Source organism: Musa acuminata, chromosome BXJ3-8 (genome assembly GCF_036884655.1).
Source record: "Musa acuminata AAA Group cultivar baxijiao chromosome BXJ3-8, Cavendish_Baxijiao_AAA, whole genome shotgun sequence".
NCBI classification, from domain to species: Eukaryota; Viridiplantae; Streptophyta; class Magnoliopsida; order Zingiberales; family Musaceae; genus Musa; species Musa acuminata.
Genome location: NC_088356.1, coordinates 9,358,849 through 9,382,453, shown reverse-complemented (window position 1 = coordinate 9,382,453; position 23,605 = coordinate 9,358,849). Strand labels below are relative to the sequence as shown.

The 23,605-nt window shown below is 38.0% G+C and overlaps 2 protein-coding genes across 2 annotated transcripts in view; both read right to left on the bottom strand.

The window, feature by feature from the left end:
- LOC135645749 (DExH-box ATP-dependent RNA helicase DExH1-like) overlaps positions 1-12,137 on the bottom strand; it is a 33,632-nt gene extending 21,495 nt beyond the window's left edge. The window contains exons 1-6 of the mRNA XM_065164418.1: positions 11,803-12,137; positions 10,483-10,731; positions 9,501-9,750; positions 7,449-8,662; positions 7,031-7,181; positions 4,716-5,029 (exon numbers count right to left, since the gene is read on the bottom strand). Of these exons, the coding sequence (XP_065020490.1) occupies positions 4,716-5,029; positions 7,031-7,181; positions 7,449-8,662; positions 9,501-9,750; positions 10,483-10,716 (2,163 nt within the window). The 5' untranslated portion in view covers positions 10,717-10,731; positions 11,803-12,137. The remainder of the gene's footprint in view (positions 1-4,715; positions 5,030-7,030; positions 7,182-7,448; positions 8,663-9,500; positions 9,751-10,482; positions 10,732-11,802) is intronic.
- A 3,344-nt stretch (positions 12,138-15,481) lies between these two features.
- On the bottom strand, positions 15,482-19,379 carry LOC135646150 (cyclin-dependent kinase inhibitor 4-like). Its single transcript, XM_065165357.1, has 3 exons — positions 18,752-19,379; positions 16,252-16,452; positions 15,482-16,125 (listed from the first exon to the last, which is right to left on the bottom strand). Exons 1-3 carry the CDS (start codon positions 19,138-19,140, stop codon positions 16,056-16,058), a joined length of 660 nt encoding a protein of 219 aa, XP_065021429.1. The 5' UTR covers positions 19,141-19,379; the 3' UTR covers positions 15,482-16,055.
- Positions 19,380-23,605: the final 4,226 nt, after the last annotated feature.

Genomic DNA, 23,605 nt, shown 5'->3' with positions numbered 1-23,605 from the left:
GAGTGAGCTGGATGATGATTTGGCTGTGTCCTAAGGAAGGAGCACCGGTTGGCGTTGGTCGGGATCTGGGCCGATTGACTGCTCTCCTTTGCATGGGGGATGGCACGCCCTGGGACGAGACGTTCGCCGCGCACGGGTGGTCATTCGCCTGCAAAAAACGGCCCTCGTCGGGTGATTTCTAGCTTTGGCCCCTCCGACGAGCAAGTTAGTAATGGGATCGATCGTGCTCTTGTTGCCTCTCCTCCAGGCCGGAGGCCGACTTGGGGCTTTATAGTATTGCCCAAGGGTCGGTAGCACGTCGATTCGACATGGCCGCTGACCCTCGAGATATGGGACGACACCTCTGACTGGCCACCGCCTCGGGGCGTGTGAAGCCGTGTCAGACGGCACCGCCACGAGCTCTCGAGACGGGACTGATGGAACAACTTCTCGGTACGGTTCGAACTTGACGTGTGGCGTTAGCGGTGACATGCCCGGGGTCCCAAAATATGCCGTATCAAGATCGACGAAGTTTAATTGCCTAAGCGTCTGGAGACACAAAGATGGCATATTGATGAACTGCTCAAACAGCATGGAACTTGTGGATTAAAATTTATAGATTCTGATTGTTTTCCTTAAGTTTGTGAGATACTTTTGCTTGATCAGTATGGATTTTTCTTTTTTACAAAAGATAAAAATTTAAACTCAGGATATTATGATATACTGAGAATTTTTTTTCTGAAACACCGAAGGTTGGTGAGGGTGCTGCTAATGAAATAAAATGCTGCTTCGGACAATATCACTGTAGAGAGAGCACTGAGGAAATACCATTTGAAGGACTCCTACCTCAAAGGAAGCAGAGTAAAGCAAACATGAGGTTGTGACTGCAGGCTCTCTCCGGAATGGTCTCTTTCTATCAGGATTAGAATGGTGAAAGCATCTGTGAGCAGTCCGTCAACCTCAGCGTCTTGGTCATGTAGATGCTGATGGACGACCTCAGGTGAACCTCCAAGGAATTAGTTCATGCACGCACTGCTATAAACCAAATTAGGCCCTCAGTAACATGCACATGCTGAACACCCAGTAGATTGCCAATCAGTTTACAAGCATGACAGAGACACAGAAAGCATTTCATATATCCTACAATATTAATTTGTTGGGGGTGATCAAATAAACAGAACATTTCTAGACAGACAGCATTTCTAGAAATTGATTAACCAAAGGAAGGGCACACTACATTTGAACTGTGCAAGAATGTAAATAACAAATCAACATGATCTCTACGTATGCCTACAAATTTCGCCATCGAAAGATTACTACAAGGCTTAAAAAATCTCAATGGAGTGCATCATTCATTTTCTTTATCTACTTGCCCATCGACAGAGAATCTAAATTCTGGCACACGAATCTCTTGAAACCAACTGGAATGTATGATTCTAAACACAGATTTTGAACTTTAAATAGATTAGCAGCAACTTATATATTTCCTTAGTACCATGCAGCAGAGTATCGTAACCCAACTATGGCATCCTTCAAGGAAAAAACTGAAAGCGAGAAATTGGCATATCTTTACATGTTGGGTAACTGAACCACAAAATACAACAACAAATCAAACTTCATGTTCGATGGAAAAGCTTAACATTCACACATTATTTAAAGCACGAGATTCAGATAAGAATCACTCTTTTAAACATTAAATATGCTTTAAAAAATTCGCACCTTAGTATTGCGTACAGATTTCATGTCAATTAGCAATTCACAAAATAAGTAAAAACCACCTGAACTATACGATAAGCACATTGAGCACCATATATATATTCCTACCTCCAAAATCTTACTAGCTTTGGCTCGTAGACGGTATCAGTTGCCTGTTAAACCACACACTGCAAACAATTGCATGTTTGGACAAGCAGTACATATTTTCAGTCCACTTTTCTTCTATATCCTAGACAATGTGCACATAATATTGAAAGCTGTGTTGCTTGTAAGGAATGCAGAAGGATGCCCTCTTGCCTTCATGTAAGAAAAGAAAACATCTGTGTATTTAGTTTCCATACAGAATAGACGGTTTCCATGTGCCAAAGCAAAAATGCCTATCCAACAGCAGCAAGTTTCCATACAGAATAGATAGTTTCCATGTGCCAAAGTAAAAATGCCTATCCAACAGCAGCTAGTTGACAGTACGTGAACAAGATCACAGGGAACATTCAGTTCAGATGCCCCATCTTCTGTCATCAGCAATGTCCCTAGACCAACCAGGTTTACTCTAATAATACTTCATGCAAAGCCCAAAAATTGAGAGGCATATGGACATGTAAATGTGCTTCGAAAATTAAACAAGAGAAAAGGTTGCATTTACAAATAGGAATATGTTAACTTCTTCCGAATGGTATCTTGTTAACCAATTACTCATAAAATCAGTATGACTTAGCATTGCCTAACAGGTAACTCTAAATTCTTCATTTGTTAAGTATTTAAAAAAGTGACAAATAAGAAACATGATAGCCATCGGGACCACATACAACACAAAACCTAGTAAAAGTCTAGATTAGTAAACCATGCCAACCAAATAAGCCATAAAAAACTTATTTAGCATTAGCTTACAAATTATAAAGGAGAAAATTGATATAACGAAAAAGATAAGCAGAATCATGAGCAGGGCTTATAATAAAAATAACTTGAATCTAAGAACATCCAAATTCTCATGATGACCAACATATGTCCCATGATTTTATAGTGCACGGTTTATCAGTACACCAGAGCATTAGACCAACTAGGCCAGACCTATAAAGCAGCAATATGTCTAAAATCAATTGGCATATCATCATCACTAAAGCCTCTTTCCCTAAAGGACAACATACACCCACAACCCAGTTATAAATCAGGGTTAACAATTAGTCAGCAAACAAGAGAAAGTAACCCCATCAGCATCATGAACCATGGTAGCTAATTCTTCAAATTTCAAGCTTGATTTTTTTGCCAAAAATTAAACTGTAAAAGTATCTCCAGGTGACTAAAATGTATGTGAAAGCCGGGCAAGTTTTGAAGTGATCGATGGCATGGATTTCATGAAGCACAAAAAGTTCATGTGGTGGGGGAAATGATGATTGCTTGAATGGGAATTATTTCATGATTGTAATAATATAGAGCATGAAAGTATTGTACCAAAATTTAAAGCTAAATCTCCCACTACTCCTATGAAAAAATTATTAAAAATTAAATCTCCCCCTTACAAATTGTTTAGCAACTCATAAAACCAGAAGGCACAATTTTTTTCATGTAACAAAACCAATCTAACAAAATGCAGGTACAAATACATGTCACAGCAAAGTAGATGATAGCATCATCTAAGGCCTAGCTGCAAGAGTCTCTTACTTCACAATTGGTGGTTAGCTTCATGCTCAATCAGAGAATTCGGTCAACTTTCTAAAAGATGGTTTAGTTTTTGCCCCATAGTTAAAGTTTTTATCCCCAGGGGCCCTAAACCAGGTGCCAAATTTTCGTTTCTTGTTTCTGCCCTGCATATAAGCAGTTCTAAGTATCATAGCTACTTTATAAACTTCTTGCAGAATATTTTTCTTCATCCTGAATCACAGTGAAAAACCAGCTGCAAAGAGTGTAACACAAACAGTTGTCCAGTATTTATTTTACAAGAGGTTTAAAAAAATCTTAACCATTCACCAAAAACGAAAAGAAAAATCTGACTGTAGTTGACAGTTTCATGTGTCAAACACAAAGGGTGTTGCTCTTACCTTTGAGCAATGCTTATAAATTAGTGACCAAAGGAGATAAGCCATAGTTCATGGTCGAGTATAGTAACATAAACACCAGGGTTTGACATAAAAGAAGAGCATAATAAGCCAATATTTAACTAAACCAAAGTTTTTTAGACTTGAAGATTGAGGCAACTTAACAGCTCCACGTGGTACGTTCATATTATAAGAGACATGTGGACATTAATTAATGCATATAATGAAACAGTAAAAAAGTCAACCATTTCAATAAACAACAAGAATAAAACTTCACTTGTAACTTGTAAGGACAAGAAAACAAGGCTAAAGTTCGGAATAAAGGGCACGGGATTCAGAATTTGAGCCAAAATTTCCAACAGTGTTCTCAAAAAGATGTTCTCAAATGGTACAGGAAAAAAAAAACGAACTACCTTCAGATAATTATATGTATTGCCGCAATGGCATATCAATGACTATTTTCATTTATTTGCTACAATTGATAGAGGAACGATTCATGTGTCAGAACAGAATGTCCCACTGTTTGTATGTACTTGCTCTGCTAGTGATTTTGAGAAGTTCAGTAAAATTCATCTTCATAACTCACAAGTACCAAATTCATATTCGGAAATACCAAACACAAACACACTGGACCATGACATTCTGCTTCTTTATTGGTTGAATTTCCTTGTTCTAGATTTCAAGTAAAATTCTCCATAAATTAAAGAAAGAGTGACTCTGTCATGCCAATCATGTTGCTGATTAAGATTAATTGCAACAAGAAAAGATTTTTCTATTTATTTACCATCTGGGAATGCTGAGTTCTTGATTCGAGAGAGTGCCTACACGTGAAATTTGTCACTTTTAAATAATTTGAATACCTTTAAAAACCGCAATTTTCAGCATGCTACAATTCACAAACTGCATATCCTATATACTGCAGAAACTTAACGTAGCCATGTAGGTTTACAATAGCTTACAGAGTTAACTACTCCAAAAGAAAAGTCATCGGAAGGGTTCAACTGGTGCAGTTTCTTCAAGAAGGGCAGCAGCCTGAAAACACTCAGCGGCCTCAAGTGCTGATCTGGCACCTTCAGCCTTATAAAGTAGACCAAGATTGAACCAAGCAACATGGTTAGTCCGGTCCAGCCGAAGTGCATCAGTCAGGAAGCTCCTAATGACAACCGATGGCTGATCACCAAGATGTCTAAGAACAATTGCTGTTGAAACCAAGCTCGGGACATGGGCTGGTTCTATATTCAATGCTTTAGCATATGCTCCTAGAGCTTCCTTAAGGAGTCCTTGTGCTTCATGCAGCTGCCCTGAAACATCAGCAATTGAATTTGACATCCAATGTTAATATTGAGAAAGTAATATACTTTAAAAAAGAGAAAGAAAAACACAAGAAACAGAGGACAAAATGTGGTATCGTCACACATCTAAAGAGACAGATGGTTCTAAAATCTAATTATAGCAGGATTATAATATTCACGAAAGCAATTGACCATTCAAGCAAATGATAAATATCAGTTACCAAGCAAGCATTAAACTCTTCATGAGGCTCATGTAGTTACTGTAGAAAAATCTGTTTCTAATATTTGTTGACATAACAGAGTAATAAACTTCCAACATATCTAGTATTGATGGATGACAATTAAAGACTCCGCTTTCAGGCATACTAAGAAGACAAACTCCTACAAAAAGGGAATTTGTAAAATTACACTTTTGACAAATCTTATACTGTACTACAAGTCCAGACAACAAATTGGTTGCGAACCCTCAACGAAAACACGGAAGAATCCATCATCATCATCACCACCCATGAAGGATAACCAACAGAAAGAAAAGATGGAACATGACGAGTGAGAGATTGTGCAAGTAAAGCCAAAAGAGGCAAAAGGAGCCTTGCGAAAAAAAAAAAGAGAGAAGGATGCATATCTTACATAATAAAATGCATTTTTAAGAAAAATGCATGTTTAATAAGTTGAAAAAGAAGAGGTTAGAATTCACAATTCAGTACTGTTTGGCTGTTGACAAATTCCATAATCCCCAAAAGAAAATGTTTCACTACTGCTCTACTGTAAATTTACAATAATCAGCACCTAGTTTACCTCTTTGCATGACTGCAACAAGAAAAAGAAAGGAAAATTTTTCTGGCATGCCACTGCAATATGCCATAATATCTCATAAACCTCTCCAAGAAAGAAAATATCTTATATACCCAACTAAATAACTAATCTACAAAAAACTCCACAAATATCTCATATATCCTGCAAATCTCAAAAACTCCCCCTTATATTATCCTGCCATTAGAACTACTAGACCCCGCTAGGACCCATTTAATTAGTTCCTATCCACCATCAACCCCGGTTAAGTAAAACGGGTCCGAACAAGATCTAGCAAGGTTTAACATCAAGGCCATATAAGGGGGTTTCTATGTTTGTAAGGGTACAAAGGACATTTGCATTTTTCTAAATTCTAAGGATAAATAAAATATTATGGTTCTTTGCAGAGGTACACCAGAATTTCAACCAAAAAAGACCTAACAACACATATTAGTATATTTGAAGTGGAAAGCTTAAGTCTATGGCAATTGATAGAACCATTACATAAACAGGAGATATCCCCAAGTATATTCGAGAAAATAACTGGAGATGAACTGAATAAACCTCCCACTGAAGTAATCAAACAAACCACCAGAAAAATATAAAACATCCACGACTCATACTCATGGTAAATTATAGTACACAGACATTACAGGACATTTCTTGAAGGAAACTAGGGCAAAAGAATTATCTTTTGAAATTTTCAGATGAACTGTCTGTACAATCAAATCTCACAGGACAGTCTTACCAGATAAAGATTAGCACTATCATCTTGTAGTAGACTTATGTTGCAAATAACTCCTGTCTAGATTAACCAGGGAACAATATGTACATAAAACCATGTTTAGATGAAAATCATTCTGATCTTGGAATATGTTCTCTTCTGGACCTGCCCATGGCAGTTCACAGCCAGCACCTATAACGAATAGGATACTCTTTAACATGCTAATCTGCACATGTTCTAATCTACCAGCTTATGTTCTCTTACTCATGTTTTACAGCAAACTCAAGAGGACAACAAATGCAATATTCTCCATCAATCAGCGAGCCCCCATAAAATCAGATCAAAATCTTTTGGTAAATACAAGTTCAAACTGTATAACAAAAATATAAATATTATAAGTAGGAAAAGAAAAAAAAGTAGCAAGCATATCAATCTCGTATAGGAACATTGGAAACATAACACAAACTAGAAAGTACAAGCGAAAATTTGAGTACCTGTAGCATGCCATCCTAAAGCAGAGTAAGGACTTATAGACTTAAGTTTAGATAAGCAAACTTCAGCATCCCTCCATTGTGACATGCTTATGTAGACCTTAGCCAGGTCATGCCATGTCTGGATTTCCAAACTTCTATCATTTTTGTCACCCTGTAAAAGAAAATTTGAAAAGTGCATAAAAAATTCCATGCATTTGAAATCAAGAACAGAACATAAATGCAAATGATAAACCTCATAAACGATATAATAATAGCTAAGTGCAAATAAGGAAACACGTTAAAGTTAAAAGGGAAATATACAAGGCAGAAAAAAAGGAAAAGTCAGTATATTTAAAGGACTTGCAGAAAAGTTTTGAGTCTGGAGAAAGAGCACTACAACAACAGCAACAAGATATAGGCTAAACAAACGTGACATTACCTTTAATGATGTCAGTCCAACACCAAAACTTTTAGTCCTCAACTGAATTATGGCAAGAAGATGAGTATATGTCTCAATGGCATTCTTCAGTTTTCCCTGTGCAATCTGAATTTTAGCTTTAGTTCGCAATAGTTCTCCATGGCTCCACTTTCCTGTTTGTTCCAAAGCAGCATCAATAATGGTCTCCGCATCAACAAACCGTTTCTGAGCAGATAATATTCGAGCTAAAAGAATCCATCCAGCCTCATTTGATCCAGCCTCTAGTTTCAGAAGCTGCTTGGCATAGCGAAGTGCTGCATCCAACTTTCTCTGTTCAGCATTTGCTAAGCTGAGATTATATATGGTCCTATAATCTTTTCCAGGAATCATTTTTTCAGCTTTTTCAAGCACCTCAAGTGCCTCGGACTGCCTCGAAACTCTTTCTGAATCAGAGGTAGAAGATCTAGCCTGCGCTGAAAGAGAAATGCCGAGTAAACAGTTAGCTACACTTCCAATTTGATCACAGCAACCATGGACATTGGCAAGCGCCCTGCGTGCAAACAAAACCCCTTCCTCTGCACAAAAACTATTCTCACCACAAACTTTAGAAGCAAGTAACAATGCTTTTACACAATCTGGATCCTCGCTAGCACTCAGTAGCTTCCTCAGCAAATTCAGAGCCGTAAGGTCATCATCTTCCCCTAAGTAACACAACGCAAGAGTATAATACTGTTCTTTCCTCTCTAGGATACCAGGTAACAACTCTTCTACCTGACCGGCCAGAGAACTTAGCTGCCCGGAGACACATAGCGCATAAGTCAGATGATCAGCGATAGATGGATCCCACTCAATTCTCTTGAGAGCAAACTTCCTCAATAGAATTATTAACAGAAGAATTGCCTCTTCCATATTGTTCCTGGGTATAAATGCACCATCCATTTGAGAACGAAGGTTTGGAGGGCTTGCATCGCAGCCTCCATAAAGAAGAAAAATAGCAAATTCTTTTTGTATCTTTGCCATAGTATCAGCATCAAGATTCCAGTGTCCAAGGAGGGCCCGCCGGTAAGATGAGATGGCTTCATGGGAGAAACCAGCCAGCTTCCAAAGCTCCGGAAGCAACTCAACTGCCTTGCATACTATCTCCTGTAATTTATTATCAGTAATATTCCCTGGTGAGCCATCAGGTAATGCAGACTCTAAAGTGTCCAAAACAATGTTGCATGATTGAGCAGCTTCTGCAACAATGAGAACTGTTTCAGTCATGCTAAGCATTTCAATATATAGTTATGAACGTCTATCCATCTCTATCATGAGTAAAGAATACTCCCATAACCCATACAAATAGTTAGAAGCAAAAACTCTCTGTAGGAATTGACAGGATAACCACCTTGAGCATCAAATCAGGAGGCTTTGTAATTGACCTCAAGGCCCCTGCTTTTCTCCATAAAGAAGCATATTATCACAGTGTCACCACACAACAGCTTTAGAGGTAAGAAATCTATAGACAATTGTATCTTCTTGAATCTTGACCATATTGAGTACTGACACTTTACCTAAATTTGATGACAGATCCAAAAGTTCAAGATCATATTAAAGAACCAAATCAAACTAGTCTTCCTTATAGAAGTTTAAACCTAAACTATATTTGTAAATGATGGAATAGCTAGGATGTAGTTAGTATAAAAAAGAAATCAGAAAACATTGATATGAAATGCATAAATGAGTAATAAAATAACAAGGAAAACTGCTTTATAAGCACATCTGAAATCATCAAAATAAAAAAAATATAAGCCATGTCTGTACCTATTTTTTTATTGTACCTAACCAGGTAAGATTAACTTTTGCAAGTTTTGTCTTCAAAAACATAATTTCTCATCTTATAAGTACATAGGATATGATGTGGGCGGCAGTGGTGTAGATACAAGATATGATTTATAAATCTTAAGCCTGTCATAGTACTCTCTGTGTAAGACTCAATAACCTCCAAACAGGACTATTTAGATTCCACAAATGATGCAAGAGAAACAGATGACTACATGTGTTCAAAATAAATTATTCAAAATATTATATTACCTTTAAACCTTCCAAGATCTTGCAGTGCTCTTGCTTTCAGATATACTGCTTCAACAAGTAAGCTAACTGCATGTATGGACATTGGTCCTGAATCCCAGTTTGAATGAAACTTCCGGCGTTCTATTCTTTTAGTAATAGCAGTTCTGATCTTAGGGCCTACCGAAGCAAGATCTATTCCATCAAAAACACGAAGTGCAGCTTCCACATTTCCTCTTTGATATTCTAGCCTTCCAAGCAGGGCTCTTGCTTCCTGCAAAATATAGTTCCATTAGATAATCCCAGATGGAACAGCTAATAATCTTATTTTGCATGTCTATATAGTATGATGAACATTGCAAGAATATAAGAATTTGTTTGGCATAAGAACACAATACAACGAGGGTAGTATGATTAATAGTGTTACATTTGTCTTATATTGCAAGGACGTGGAGAAGGCTTCCATCAAGTATCAATATTATTCTGCTAGAATAGAATGAACACCAGAGGTTCTAGATATATGTTTCTACTTAGTGAAAAATATAAACAAAAAATTAAATCAAAATTCAAAAATGAAGCAAACGCAACTTGCCAACCCGCCCATCATAGACTTAAGCTTAAATGATTCAAATTTAGGCTTAATATAGTATTGAATGAAATCAATTTTAACCGGCATTTTAACCTAAAAACTAACTAAAAGCGAAGCATGAGCATGGATAGACTCACTCAGGATTGGCTAAATTAAACCCCTACCATACAGTTGAATAAATAACTATCCAAATCAGTTCAAACAATTAACACAACAACTACAACTAGATGCAAGAAAAAGAAAACTCTTTGGTGTACTGTTAAGGCAACATATCATGAGCTGAATCCAATGCCAAAAAAGTACAATTAATGCTGAACTTAGAAAACATGAGACTAATATGTGTGTAGTAGAACCTGTCAAGGCCTTTCTAATTCCTTCATATGAATAAAGCCAAAAGGGACATGTTGAAAGACCAACCTCATAATTTAAGCAGAGACCTTCACGAAGAGATGATTCAGCTTCTTCAATGTTTCCAGTGTCGACCCTCTGCTCAGTCTCACCATTTTGACATGAATAACGTACGGCTGAGCACTCCTTGGTGGCCAGGGACTCAGACGACCGAACCATTTCATCTACTTGTAATTGTTCACCAGAACACAAGCACTTCATTGTGTTCTTCAAAAGACTAGACAAGGGTCCTGGTCTCTTCATTCATTTCTTACCACTCTGCTTCATGATAAACAGAACAGTATGCTTATTCAAAGCACCCAACAAACATGGGAAGGGGAGTTATAACAATTGCTGAAAAATATTAAGTTCTACAACAATTGTTGGGAAACAAAACCAAGAAAGCAAGCAATTATTTCAGACCCCATTGAATTTAAGTACAACAACATTTATTGAACAATAAAGATACAAGTAAAAAACATTGTCAAAAGACACAAAATACAGCATCCAGATTAAAAAACTTTGTAATTGTATGCTAATAAACAATAGGATTAATCATTAATATAAATCGAACTATAGGAGCCTTAAGACAGATTTAAATATTAAAGAATTCACCATGGGAAGATCTCCCCGCTTTGTTAACCAAAAATAGGGGGGGGAACAGTCTTTAACTCAATCAGCCGCTCTTCAGGGTCAGAAACATTATGTTTGAATTCAACAAACCCAACAATTACAAGCATAGGCAGACCATTAGATATATGCCCCTCAAGACCAACGCTTCAGAAATTGCGCAAATAAATTCCCAGCTGAATTTATTTCTATAACTTGCAGGATCGAAACCCAATTCAGAACAAAGAAAACGCAAATAGAATAAAAGATCACAGCAGAAATCTGAAACGTAGAAAGACTTGGAAACCAAGCGACGACCTTGATTTCTATTGCAACGCAAGAAAATCAACTGCATGTTCGAAGGACAAAAAAGAAGAGAAAAGAATAAACGATAAAGCATCCGTCCGAGAACAAGGACCCGTCAAACGCGCCAATCTCATCACAAAACCCTAAATCCTAACAACCCAAGAAGCATCGACGAACGAACCAGGAATACCAAAACCCACCTAAAACCACCCTTTCGCCCCGTCCTCTCAAAACCCTAAGACAATTGCAGGAAAGCGCCAAATCGAAGGAAAAGCCTCGCCAAGATTTCTCCAAATTCACCTCGAGATCCCATTCCAACCCGGTGGCCGACCCCTCCCCATCTCCCCGAACCTGCCCAAAATTAATGCTGCTTGTCGTCCAAAGGGATCCCAGGCGGCACCACAAATCATCGAAGGAGTGCATTAAAGAACGTACCTTTCCGATCAGGAGGCTGTTAAATCCCACCAACTCCGCGCTGTGGCAGGCCCATCCAAAGGAGATCCAACGATTAAAACCTCGATCCTTCGATATCTTCGAAGGAACTCCACCGAGAAAAAGAAGAAAATTCTCGATCAGAATCCCCCGATCAGAGGATCAACAGAAGAAACCAAGGAAAAGGGATCCCTTTTGCCGTCTAATTCATCGAAATCTTCGATCTCGGACGAGTAGCTTCCGCGGAACGATTCAAAATCGCGGGGCAAAAGGTCTTGGGAATGCGGCAAAGAGGTTTTGGGCCGATGACCCTCTCTTTTAATTAAAGCACGTTACGTTGATCGATTGTTTACGGCCAAATAGGAAAGGAGGGTAAATTAGAAGCTGATCCGTGTGGGGCCGGCGACATGCGGCCATCGTTCCGCCACGTGGCGTGGGCGATTCCCAGTCGCACGGGGCTCGGCTTGCGATCCACCGTCGGGACGGAGGCTCGAGCCCGCCGGGGGGGAAACGCGTTTCCTCGATGCATTGTGGTTTTTCCCCCAAAACAAGTTTTTACTACCCGTATTCACCCTGAGAGAGAATGACTAGGGGGTCCCACCTTTCTCCTCCAATATCCTTACTTGCATACGAGCCGGACTCGAACGTGGGTAGGAAAAGAAGCATACGGTTTTAGTGTTCTAAAAGCCGCCGTCTTCGAGCCTCTTTAATTCTTGGATTCTCTTAAGCTTTTTATCTTTAGATTTACAGCTCAGTGGAGTGGAATGGAATAGAATGGAATGGGGGCATCACCAAGCTTTGGATGATGTGATGACTGGGTCGCCCATGGAGAGGAAGCTTGTGAGCTGGAAAATTACGGAGACATGATTCAATGACACTATTCTATTATCAATAATCAATATATTAATTAATTAATTAATTAAATTGATTGACATTCTAAAATGATTTATCCAACTCTCCATCGGAGTTAGTCGCATTATCATCAAACCCAAAATATTGTACATCAAAATTATTATTTCATTAATATGTCAAAGACGGGACTAACAAATGACATCGTAAACATCAATATGTTGTCGACTTTTACTATTAAATTACTACTAATTTAGCCGCATGTGATGCATATCTCAGCATTTGCAGGTTTGACTGAAGTTTTGTGAGGAGTTGATGGATAAAGAACATATATAATTTGGATGAACCCAACTCGGTATTTTGTCTGCTAATCTGCGGTGTGATCGATTATTTATGCGTCATTTCGTTTGTTTAGTCTGATAATGTGACATTGTTATGCTTGATTTATTTATTCACTGTTCCTTACGATTCAGGAATTCATCATACAGTTTCGAGATATTTTTATGTCCTCCAGGAAACATCAGAACAAGAAAAAAAGAGCATCTACCTTTTTGAGTCATTCACGCCTGGAAAGGTGCAGCCCAGAAGTCTCCCTCCCTGTTTCTTCTGTCTAATTGTGCCATTAGATGATGATGATGTTTGACTTGGTGGTTCCACGTTTGTTTTAGCTGGTCCAGTTCCGATGCAAGCTTGCTCGCAAGGAAAGGGAACTGCTGATAGTTCTTAATCCTCATCTAATATATTATTTTATTTTTAGAATATAGATAACCTTTTTCCGTTGATTTTGATTCCTTCCAAACTTGTCTACTTATAAGACTTGCTTGTTAATTTTATGGAGTGACGAATAATTTATCTATCTTTAGCCTTTAAGCAATCTCAACATTCTTTGCATAAAGCTAATTATATATTATCCTAGATTTTATTAGTATTTAGATCTTTACATTTAAAAAATTTATATTAGGATTCTTACCATTATAAAAGTAAAGTATTTAACTTTATTTACCTTAAAAGTTATTAATTTTATTAATAGAAAATATAGCACGCATAGAAAATGATACTAAAACGATGGAATAATTGATATTCTCAGGAAAAGAATCTAGATAACTTTTTTTTCCGTTAGATTTTGATTCCTGCCAACCTTGTCTGCTTATTAGATTTGCTTGTTAATTGCATGGAGTGATGAATAATTTATCTATCTTTAGCCTTTAAGCAATCTCAAGTTCCAATTTCAATTGTAGCATGAAGCTACTTATATATTATCTCTTAATTATAATTAGACTTCGTTAGTATTTCGATATTTACATGAAGCTAATCGTATATTATCTCTTATAATTAGACTTCGTTAGTTTTTTTATATTTAGATTTAAAAATTTTATATTAAAATTTTTATAATTATAAAAGTGAAGTATTTAACTTCATTTACCTTAATGTCGTTGGTTTTACTAATATAATATATGGTAGATACAAAAGTAATTAAAAAATAATAGATAAAAATATAATTTTAACATCTAAGTGACGTTTTCATTAGTAATGGGTGACGACATTGCTGAAGGCCTCGGATGGCTATTGTAGAAGAGAAAAGAGAACGACGACAAAAGGAGTGGGAGAAGAAGATGATACATATGCTGACACTTTGCATTTACATTGGTGCCGATAACAATGTCGAGAAGGATGACGTCGCTCTATATTTATATTAGCACCGATGTAATTGTCGAGCAGCACCGATATATATACATAACATCAGTATTTAAGTTGTCCTCTTACTCCTCTCTCTTTACCTTATCTCTCGTTATCGCTCTCCCTCATTATCCTCTTCCTCCCCCCATAATAAGAAGCTACATAAGTCTTCATCGTTTTCGTTGATCACTACGTTGTTCTCGTTGACCACAACTATAACAGTCATTCGCGATGTTATCATTCATCATCACCGAAAACATAGTTAGGATGTTAAAAATATCTTTTTGCACATAGTTTTTTACGTAAGAAAATAACATTAGAGTAAATAAAGTTAAATATTTCACGTTCATAACCATACTTATTTCAATATAGATTTTTTAAGGATAAAAATCAAGATATTGAAAAGATCTAATTACGAGAGATAATATATAATTAAGACGATGTTAGAGAAATCTCCATACTTGTGAGATGTTCAACTCTTTCTGCCTGCAGGAATATCCATGGGAAGTCAAATGCAGCAACCTCGATTGGTTTCTACTAAATGGAAACTATTCTTCATCCAAGCTCTTAATTGTGTTTTCGTGTACAATAAAAATTGACATACAACACAGAGCAGGAAAATTGTAGAGCAAGTCATGATGTCTAAACTATGGAGCTGAAATTAAGGGGAATCGTTTATGCTTAGTCAGATTTGTGGGGTGGAAGTCAAAGTCTCTTCGGCTGTTCAATGGTACTTTGGTCAATGAATCAACAGTCAGACACAGCCTTTTCCTTACCAAGTCCAACTTGAACACATTGTGGGCTACCAGTTGCAGAGGATCCTGTTGTTGATGAGTGACATTGAAGAGGACAGGAAAATGTGTGAATCATTTTGTTGTCCAGGTGACATTGGGAGAATAATGATTCCCAAACTGTTCTTTTACATATAGAGGCAATAACAAAAAAGCTATCACAGAAAACTTTTGTACAAGGAACAAAGAAGACAAGATGAACTTTTAGTTGCCCTGCTCTTTACACTTCCAGTGGAGTCAACAGTTGGATGCATAACAAGGTGCTCTAACCACTATTTTCTTCCTCATAGAGTTTCTTCAAATTCAAACTGTCCATTTCTTCTAGCATTTCTTTTCCATGAAAATTACATATCCATCCAATCCAAGGTGAGAATTTGAATGCTCAAGAGTTTATGGCCTTCACTTTTTGGTGCTATTTGAAAACTGAATCACAGCTAAGGAACATCTATTTGACTACAATCAGGTAGCAAAATAACAAAATCAAACAGCATGATCTTGTGAAAGCCCAAAAAGAAACTTAGGAGTGCAGTGAACTGCATCTGGGTGTAGGAGAAAAAGGTTTGTTTCACCATGGAGATCAGCCTTGACCATGTTTGTTTCACCACCATTAGCTTATTAGGCCCATCAAGTAGACTAGATGCAGCACTGTGTACTCACAGTTCTTAGTCACAAATACACAGATGATTGACTTCTATGATCCTTTGAAATGATCTGTTAAACAAGTTACAACAATTTTAAAGCTGCCAAGGTTCAGAGTTCTCATCAGCTCTATATGTTACACAACACTATACTACACCTATTTTTAGGACCTTTGAACTTTTACAACAGAAGAAAACTGATAGTGATTGTTTTGAAGCCCTGCCCTCCTTTGAAAATTCTGGGCAGAGGGTATGGGAGAAGATGCACGAAAGGAGCCACACCCAGCTAAAGATCTGCTATCTAGAAGTCAACTTTCACCCATTCATATCGACCAGGAAGTGGGCAGTCATTTACAGGATCAAAGTTGTACCTAGAGATATACCAAGAGAAGAACAAGATTAGATTGTGAGAAACACCTATGATGGTAAAATAAGGCTTTCTTATGAGTCCAAGAACATATAAGCTTATGTAAGAGACAGTGAAAAGACACCTATACCTTTCTATAAATATTCGTTGTTGGAGTTGCTCTGCCCCTGCAAAAAACTCTTCCAACTCCTGAGCAGTAGGAATGTTATGACAAACACTTTGCGGCCTCAGGCTAGTGGCCATAGATCCGGCAGGCCTGTTTGTAGAACCTGGAGTCTGTATCGCTTCTGGATCCCTGATCAGACTGCAAGGTGTGGTCTCCCTAGAGAACCTGAAGCCAACAAATACTACGTCAGAAACATAGCATTCACATGGAATTTAAAAAACTTCTAAGGTCCTTAAAATCGAATGTTTCTCGATGAAATGTAGCTAGAAGAAAGTCGATAAGAATAGACTTCAGGAATTTTAAACAGCTCAGAAAGTTGAGTGATGTAAATGTATTTGTTTCTCTCTTTATGCATGCAGTTGCAAGTGACAAAGAAACACATGATCTATTACAAGTTCACATCGTGTGTGCAAGTTAGAAGACTTATTAGAACATGTGAAATCTATATGAGATCCCTAAGCATTAATCCACAACAGCCAACCAAGGGCCTCAAATATTGCCCATGCCTTGAACAAAGGGTACAGAAAGCACAGTCAGTGATATCAATCCATATGAGATCCCTAAGCAAGTTAGAGGACTTATTAGAACATGTGAAATCTATATGAGATCCCTAAGCATTAACCCACAACAGCCAATCAAGGGCCTCAAATATTGACCATGCCTTGAACAAAGCGTACAGAACACACAATCAGTGATACCAACAGTCAGAGGACAAGTCCCTAACATTCAGCACTTGACAATGAGAGCATTGCACAATAAAAAAAGAATACAATAATTTAGTTACACCTGTTATTACAGGCAACTTCAGCAAGAACCAAACTAGACATTAGGATTTAGTAGGATATCCAAATTCTCTTTGTTTTTTTGTTCCTGTCCAAATATATACATTTATACATATATATACATACATATAGTAAGTTGTGTATATATGTATGTATGTATGTATAGATGATTGTTGTGTATCATGAAAGCTGCCACATGAAGAAATCAGGCAAAAAACATGTAGTAAGTGATGACTACAGCACTGTGGCATATATGGACTTGAGAAGAATTTGTTGCAGGCTACATTGTAGTACTAGTTTATATCAGCATCAAATTCTAAGTGGTTGTTCAAACTTTACAGTAGAAACTGGCATATTTTATTAGCCATGCATATTGACAAAGTAGTACTCAAAATAATCTGAACAATCAGGGAATTTACATGTGGTTTGGTTGTGCAAGCCCTTTGCATGATATAATCCCAAAAAAGGGCCTTGGGATTGCACTTTTGGAAAAAAGACTATGAGCTGAAGGAGAACAGGAAGGAAGCCGAATCTGCCTCCCATAAGAAAAATGTGAAGCATATAATTCCAAGAAACATGATAGAAATGTAAAGGCAGATAGTCTGGTAGAAATGTAAATGCAGATAGTCTGATAGAAATGTAAAGGCAGATAGTCTGAAACCAAACAGCTACAGAAGAAGCAAGGGAAGAAGAGGGAAGAGAGCATTAATTTCTGGCCATGTCAACAAGAAGCTCCACTTGCAGGAATAAATGGCCACCAACAAATTTAGTCTCTCTAGTACCAGAGTCACAGGAGACTGAGATGAGAAAACCCCATTCGCCATAATAAGCCCAGCAATCAATGTTCGTGACCCTAAGTTGAGTACTCGAGTCCCAGAAAGAAACAAATCATATGCAACAAATGAAAATGAAACAAGTGCAATAACATAATAGCTGAAGAAGTAATTAATACAAGCAATCTAAAACAATATGCCTCAGCAACACCAACAGTGAGTACCCTGGATAAGGAGATTAAGAACAGATCAGAAACAGGGTTAGGCATCAGTACTCAAGATTGACTGATTTTAGATAGGAAAGAGAAAGGAAAATGTTTCTTCGCGAAGAACAAGCATTTACAAGCATGAAGAGAGCTTCCTTGCGGGAAACATTAGAAGATCGAATAATATTAATGCTAAAATATACACAGAAAGAACAAGAAAATTAAGGCAAAGCAACATACGGATAAAGTTATAGTAGATATAACACCATCATAACTTTCTTGTATACGACAGTGGAAAAGCAAAATAAGATTCGAGGATAGAAACGCAAGCACAAAGGATGGATTTTGGAACATGAATGTCGAAAATTGAGAGTATTGATTTCAAGAAAACAAGTTTCGGATGAAGATTTTGTTGAAGAGCTCGGATGTGATGATTATTTGGTTAAGCATGTAGTGTTTAAGCTTACAACACATACATATAGGAGGACAAACAACCAGAGGCGTTTCTCCAAGAATCCAACATTATAGCAACAAAATGCCTGTAAAAACAACAAATGATTCCTAGAGAAAATAAGAAAGGGTTTGAAGCAGCCCCACAAAAGTTAACTATGGATGAAAGAAACAGAGAAAACAGATGAAAGAAAGGAAAGGATGATTCAAATCGAAAAGGTTCGATTTTGCCGAAGATTCGAAGAAATCCCACCTGTCCAGCACATCGGCCTCGAGAATATTCTCCCCGAACGACACCTCCGCATCCGCCGCCGAGCATCTCATCGTCGAGACGGACCCCAACGGCCCCGAATAAGCTATCGAACTAGAGCTAGACTTCTGGGAGCTCACTCTAGGGTTGGGTTCGGAGTTAGGGTTAGGGTCGGGCCTCGGGGTGTCCTTGGACGGCTTGCATACCGAAGGCGGCGGGAGGGGCTTCTCAAGGCGACGGCTCCGGAGCTCGAGGTAGCCGCGGGAGGAGTCCTGTGCGGCGGCCGCGGCCATGGTCCGTGCGCGTGTGCGGACGCCGAGGGAAGACTGATGGGAAACCTCCATGACCGCCACCTCGCCGGAGACCTTGGCCTTCCTTATGTACTTGCCCATGTCCGAATATACCCCTCCCTTCTCCACGGCAAAGGCTGAGCACAAACAAGAGAAAGAGAAGAAGTGCAGAAGGCTGGCGCAGGAAATCACAGTGGGAAAATGAGAGAAGAGAAAGAGAGAGAGAGAGAGAGAGAGAGATCAAAGTGGTGGAGGGAAAAGAGAGAGTTTTGAAAGGGGCGGCAGAGGAAAGATGAAATCTTTGGTGTAGACAGCAAAAGGGGGAAGGAAGGGAACATAGGAATGGGAGATGTATCATCATGTGCTTGCATTGGAATGTAGCGATACTTAAAAAAGGAGGGGAGAGGATATTTTGGGGAGAAATTGAATGGGAAACATCCCATTATATTATCGTGATTTATTGAGTTTGCACTTTCTTTCTATTTCATGTTTTGGAATATGCCATGAAAAGAAGTAAATCTATTGAAATTATCTGATTAAATAAATCTGTAAATGATAAAATATTAAAGTTTTTAATTTTAATTCTTAGTTGATTGACACCCTCAATTAGTAAAAAAATGCAAATAAATTATTATTTTTTCCTATACATGTAATATATTTTATAAGTGATAATAATTTTAAAAATATTATAAATAGGATTTCTATGTACCAGGCATGTCTCAAGCATATTTGAATAAGTGAAAAAAGATGAATGTGATTAATTAAATTTACTGAATGAAACTTGGATATACCTTGCAATAGATACACTGTACAAGTTTTATAGTAGAAAATGTTACTATAAAACTTATAACTGATTCTAAGGTAATAAATATGAGAATATAAGAAAGTTAGTGCGCTTCTTCTACCTGTAAAAGATCCTGCAGATAAACAATAACCAGAAATATTAGTAATTAAGTTATTGCAAAAAGTGAGAGACGTCACATTTCAAAAGAAATCGAAGAGTATATTGGTAATTCTTCTACCTATGAGCAGTGAGATCAAATTTGTCCCTTATTTTCAACTAAATTGTTAATATTTGTTAAAAATAAGTCCTCCAAACATTGTCAACTAAGAAGTTGAGAAGGTTTTTTAAACCAGAATAGATTAAGTAAGCACTTTTATATAAATATAAGCACTTATTCACTTAATTGTAAAATAAGGAAAAACAACTTATCATCAAATTATAATTGCCTGAATTAGTATGAACTCATGAAGCAACTATACATTTTAATTGTAGGATACAGGAGATTAAATAAATAGAATATTAGTCTTTTGTCCTAACTGTCCAGAAGATAATTATAAAAAAAAGATAAATTTTGATGCTCATTTTACCTCATTTAGAAACACATCACATACTAACTCAAGCCTCATGGATAAAGCCCTATAGAAGGTTGAGGCATATGTACCAAATAAAAATGCTTGTGTTAGTTATGTGAACAAGATGTACTTTACTTTATTGTGTCATATGCAAGGAAATTCATCTAAATTTTTCAAAGATGACTTGGAGTTCTCTCCCTGTAGTAAATTAAGCTGTTAATTTACCATTGAACACTCATATGTAGCTTTGGTGCTGCTCATTGTTTCATGGTCCCAATTGCTATTAACCCCATTTTACATCTTCTGTTTCAGATTTTCAAAATTTTAAGAAAAATCAGGAGCCCTGTGGCTCACCTCTGACCTCACTATGAATCTAAACTTTTGTGAAAGCTTTCCTTGCTTAAAGTATCAGCATATTGTAGCAAAATAAACATCCAAAAATACATAGAGATAGGTCTGGTCTACCATGTTTGTGCTACCTTCTCCAGAAATGCTGCTTAGGACATGTTTTGTGTCATTTGACTTAAGCATAATACTAAATTTTTGGAATTTCTTTTACATCCTCCTCGGGAGAATCAGAACCACATAATTAAGCATACCTTCTAAACAGAATTCCAACTAAGTCGATAGTGTCTACACCATATGAGATATAGAAAGGGAAGAAGCATGATCTTAAGGTTGTTAAGATTTGGGGCTGTCCTGCCCATGTTAAAAGACACAACCCCGATAAGTTAGAATCAAGGACAGAGCGATGCAAATTTATGGGATACCCCAAGGAAACTTATGGGTATTATTTCTATCATCTCGAGGACCAAAAGGTCTTTGTAGCTAAGAGAGCAGTGTTTCTTGAGAAGGAACACATTCTTGGCGGAGACAGTGGGAGAATGATAGAGTTGAGCGAGGTTGGAGAACCAAGCTCAAGCACCACTCAACAGCCCGAGTCTGTTCAGGTACCTAATACACAAATTTCAACTTTACGCATGTCTGATAGAGTATCTCATCCTCCTGAAGGATATGTGGGACATATTAGAGGAGAGGATGTTAAGGATATTGATCCTCAGACCTACGAGGAGGCTATTATGAGTATAGACTCCGGGAAGTGGCAATAAGCCATGAATTCTAAGATGGATTCTATGTACTCCAATAAGGTTTGGAACCTAGTTGATGCGCCCGAAGATATTGTACCCATCGGTTGCAAGTGGATCTTTAAGAAAAAGATCGGAGTAGATGGAAAGGTAGAGACCTATAAAGCAAGGCTAGTGGCTAAGGGGTATCGTCAAAGGCAAGGTGTTGACTACGACGAAACCTTCTCACCCGTAGCAATGCTAAAATCCATCAGAATTCTATTGGCTATTGCAGCACACTATGATTATGAGATCTGGCAGATGGATGTGAAAATCACATTCCTCAATGGGAGCCTCGAGGAGGAGGTGTATATGATGCAACCTGAGGGATTCGTGTCCAAGAACTGCCCAGATAAGGTGTGTAGGTTGCTTAGATCCATTTATGGACTAAAGCAAGCTTCCCGAAGTTGGAACATAAGATTTGATGAGGCAATCAGATCTTATGACTTCGTTAAGAACGAAGATGAGCCTTGTGTGTACAAAAAGGTAAGTGGAAGCGCTATCACCTTTTTGGTGTTATATGTGGATGACATCCTCATCATTGGGAATGACGTAGGAATGCTATCCACAGTAAAGACTTGATTATCTAGACACTTCTCTATGAAGGACTTAGGAGAAGCATCCTATATCTTGGGGATTAGAATCTATAGAGATAGATCCAAGAGGATGCTTGGCTTGTCCCAGTCCAAGTACATAGAAACCATTGTCAAAAGGTTTGGCATGGAAAATACCTGATATAGCGCATGCTCTGAGTGTCACGAGCAGGTATCAGGCGGATCCAGGCTTGGAGCACTAGAAAGCAGTAAAGTGTATCCTTAAGTACTTGAGAAGGACTAAGAATCTTTTACTAGTATATGAAGGTAATAGCCTTAAGGTTGAAGGCTACACAGACTCAAGTTTTCAGTCTGATGTCGATGATAGCAAGTCGAATTCAGGGTATGTGTATATCTTGAATGGAGGAGCAGTGTGCTGGAAGAGTTCCAAGCAAGATACCACTGCTGACTCGACCATAGAGGCGGAGTACATTGCTGTATCAGATGCAGCAAAGGAGGGAGTCTGGTTGAAGATGTTCATCACAGATTTGGGAGTCGTTCCGGATAGCGAGAAGTCGACTTCCTTATATTGCGACAACTATGGGGCGATTACTCAAATAAGGGAACTTGGGTCTCATCAGAAGTGTTCTAAGGAGGTTCCAGCTTATCAGAGAGATCGTAACCCGAGGAGATGTAGCAGTGGAAAGAGTTCCATCTGAAGATAACATTGCAGATCCACTGACAAAGCCGTTGTCTAAGATTGTCTTTGAGCGTCACAGGGGTCTGATGGGGATCAGACACATAGGTGATTGGCTTTAGGTCAAGTGGGAGATTGCTAGTCATAGGTGCCCAGCAAGCCAATCACGTGAGTGATGGCACGTGTGACTTGATACAGAATCGTTTTGCTTATTATATTTTGGCGTATATCACTTTATAACTATTGCATAAATGCATATATATATATATATATATATATATATATATATATATATATATATTATGATGTCCTTGGATTTGTGTAATGGGAATCGGATCGTGATGAGATCACGATAATGAGATCGATTCACCTTTAAACACATATCCTAAATAATCCCGGTCATAGGTTACTCGAGAGGGACATCGTGATAACCGGACAGACTGGTGTGCTGTATACCCGTCCATATGATGGATGCAGTTGGTCTCATAGCTGCTCGTGTAGGGACACTAGGGATACAGTACAGGTGCTCATTGGAGAATGAGTTCACTGATTGATCCGCTTACGGAATGCTGGATGGTTGATGATGCCTAATTGTCAGACAGCGATTCCGTAGTCCTAGTGATATATCTGGTCCTTAGACTTGAGACACCAAGGATGTCCTGTATGAGTGCTCCACTCTTTGATACCAGACTTATAGGTTTGGCTATCCCAGATCTAGTACAGCTGGTCATTGGGAGTAGTAGTCGACCTTACGAGGGCTATTGAGTGTCGATAGAGGATCATCCACTCTCGGCGTCATGAGAGGAATATCCCATGTGTTCTTGCTCAAACAAATCCCTAGCTAGGGTTATTCAGGT

Excerpts from the sequence above, each read along its gene's own strand:
- LOC135646150 (XM_065165357.1), bottom strand. The coding sequence starts at position 19,140 with ATGGGCAAGTACATAAGGAAGGCCAAGGTCTCCGGCGAGGTGGCGGTC. Across the intron at positions 16,453-18,751 it reads GAGGCCGATGTGCTGGACAG|GTTCTCTAGGGAGACCACAC; the intron begins GTGGGATTTCTT and ends TGTTGGCTTCAG. Across the intron at positions 16,126-16,251 it reads CAACGAATATTTATAGAAAG|GTACAACTTTGATCCTGTAA; the intron begins GTATAGGTGTCT and ends GTATATCTCTAG.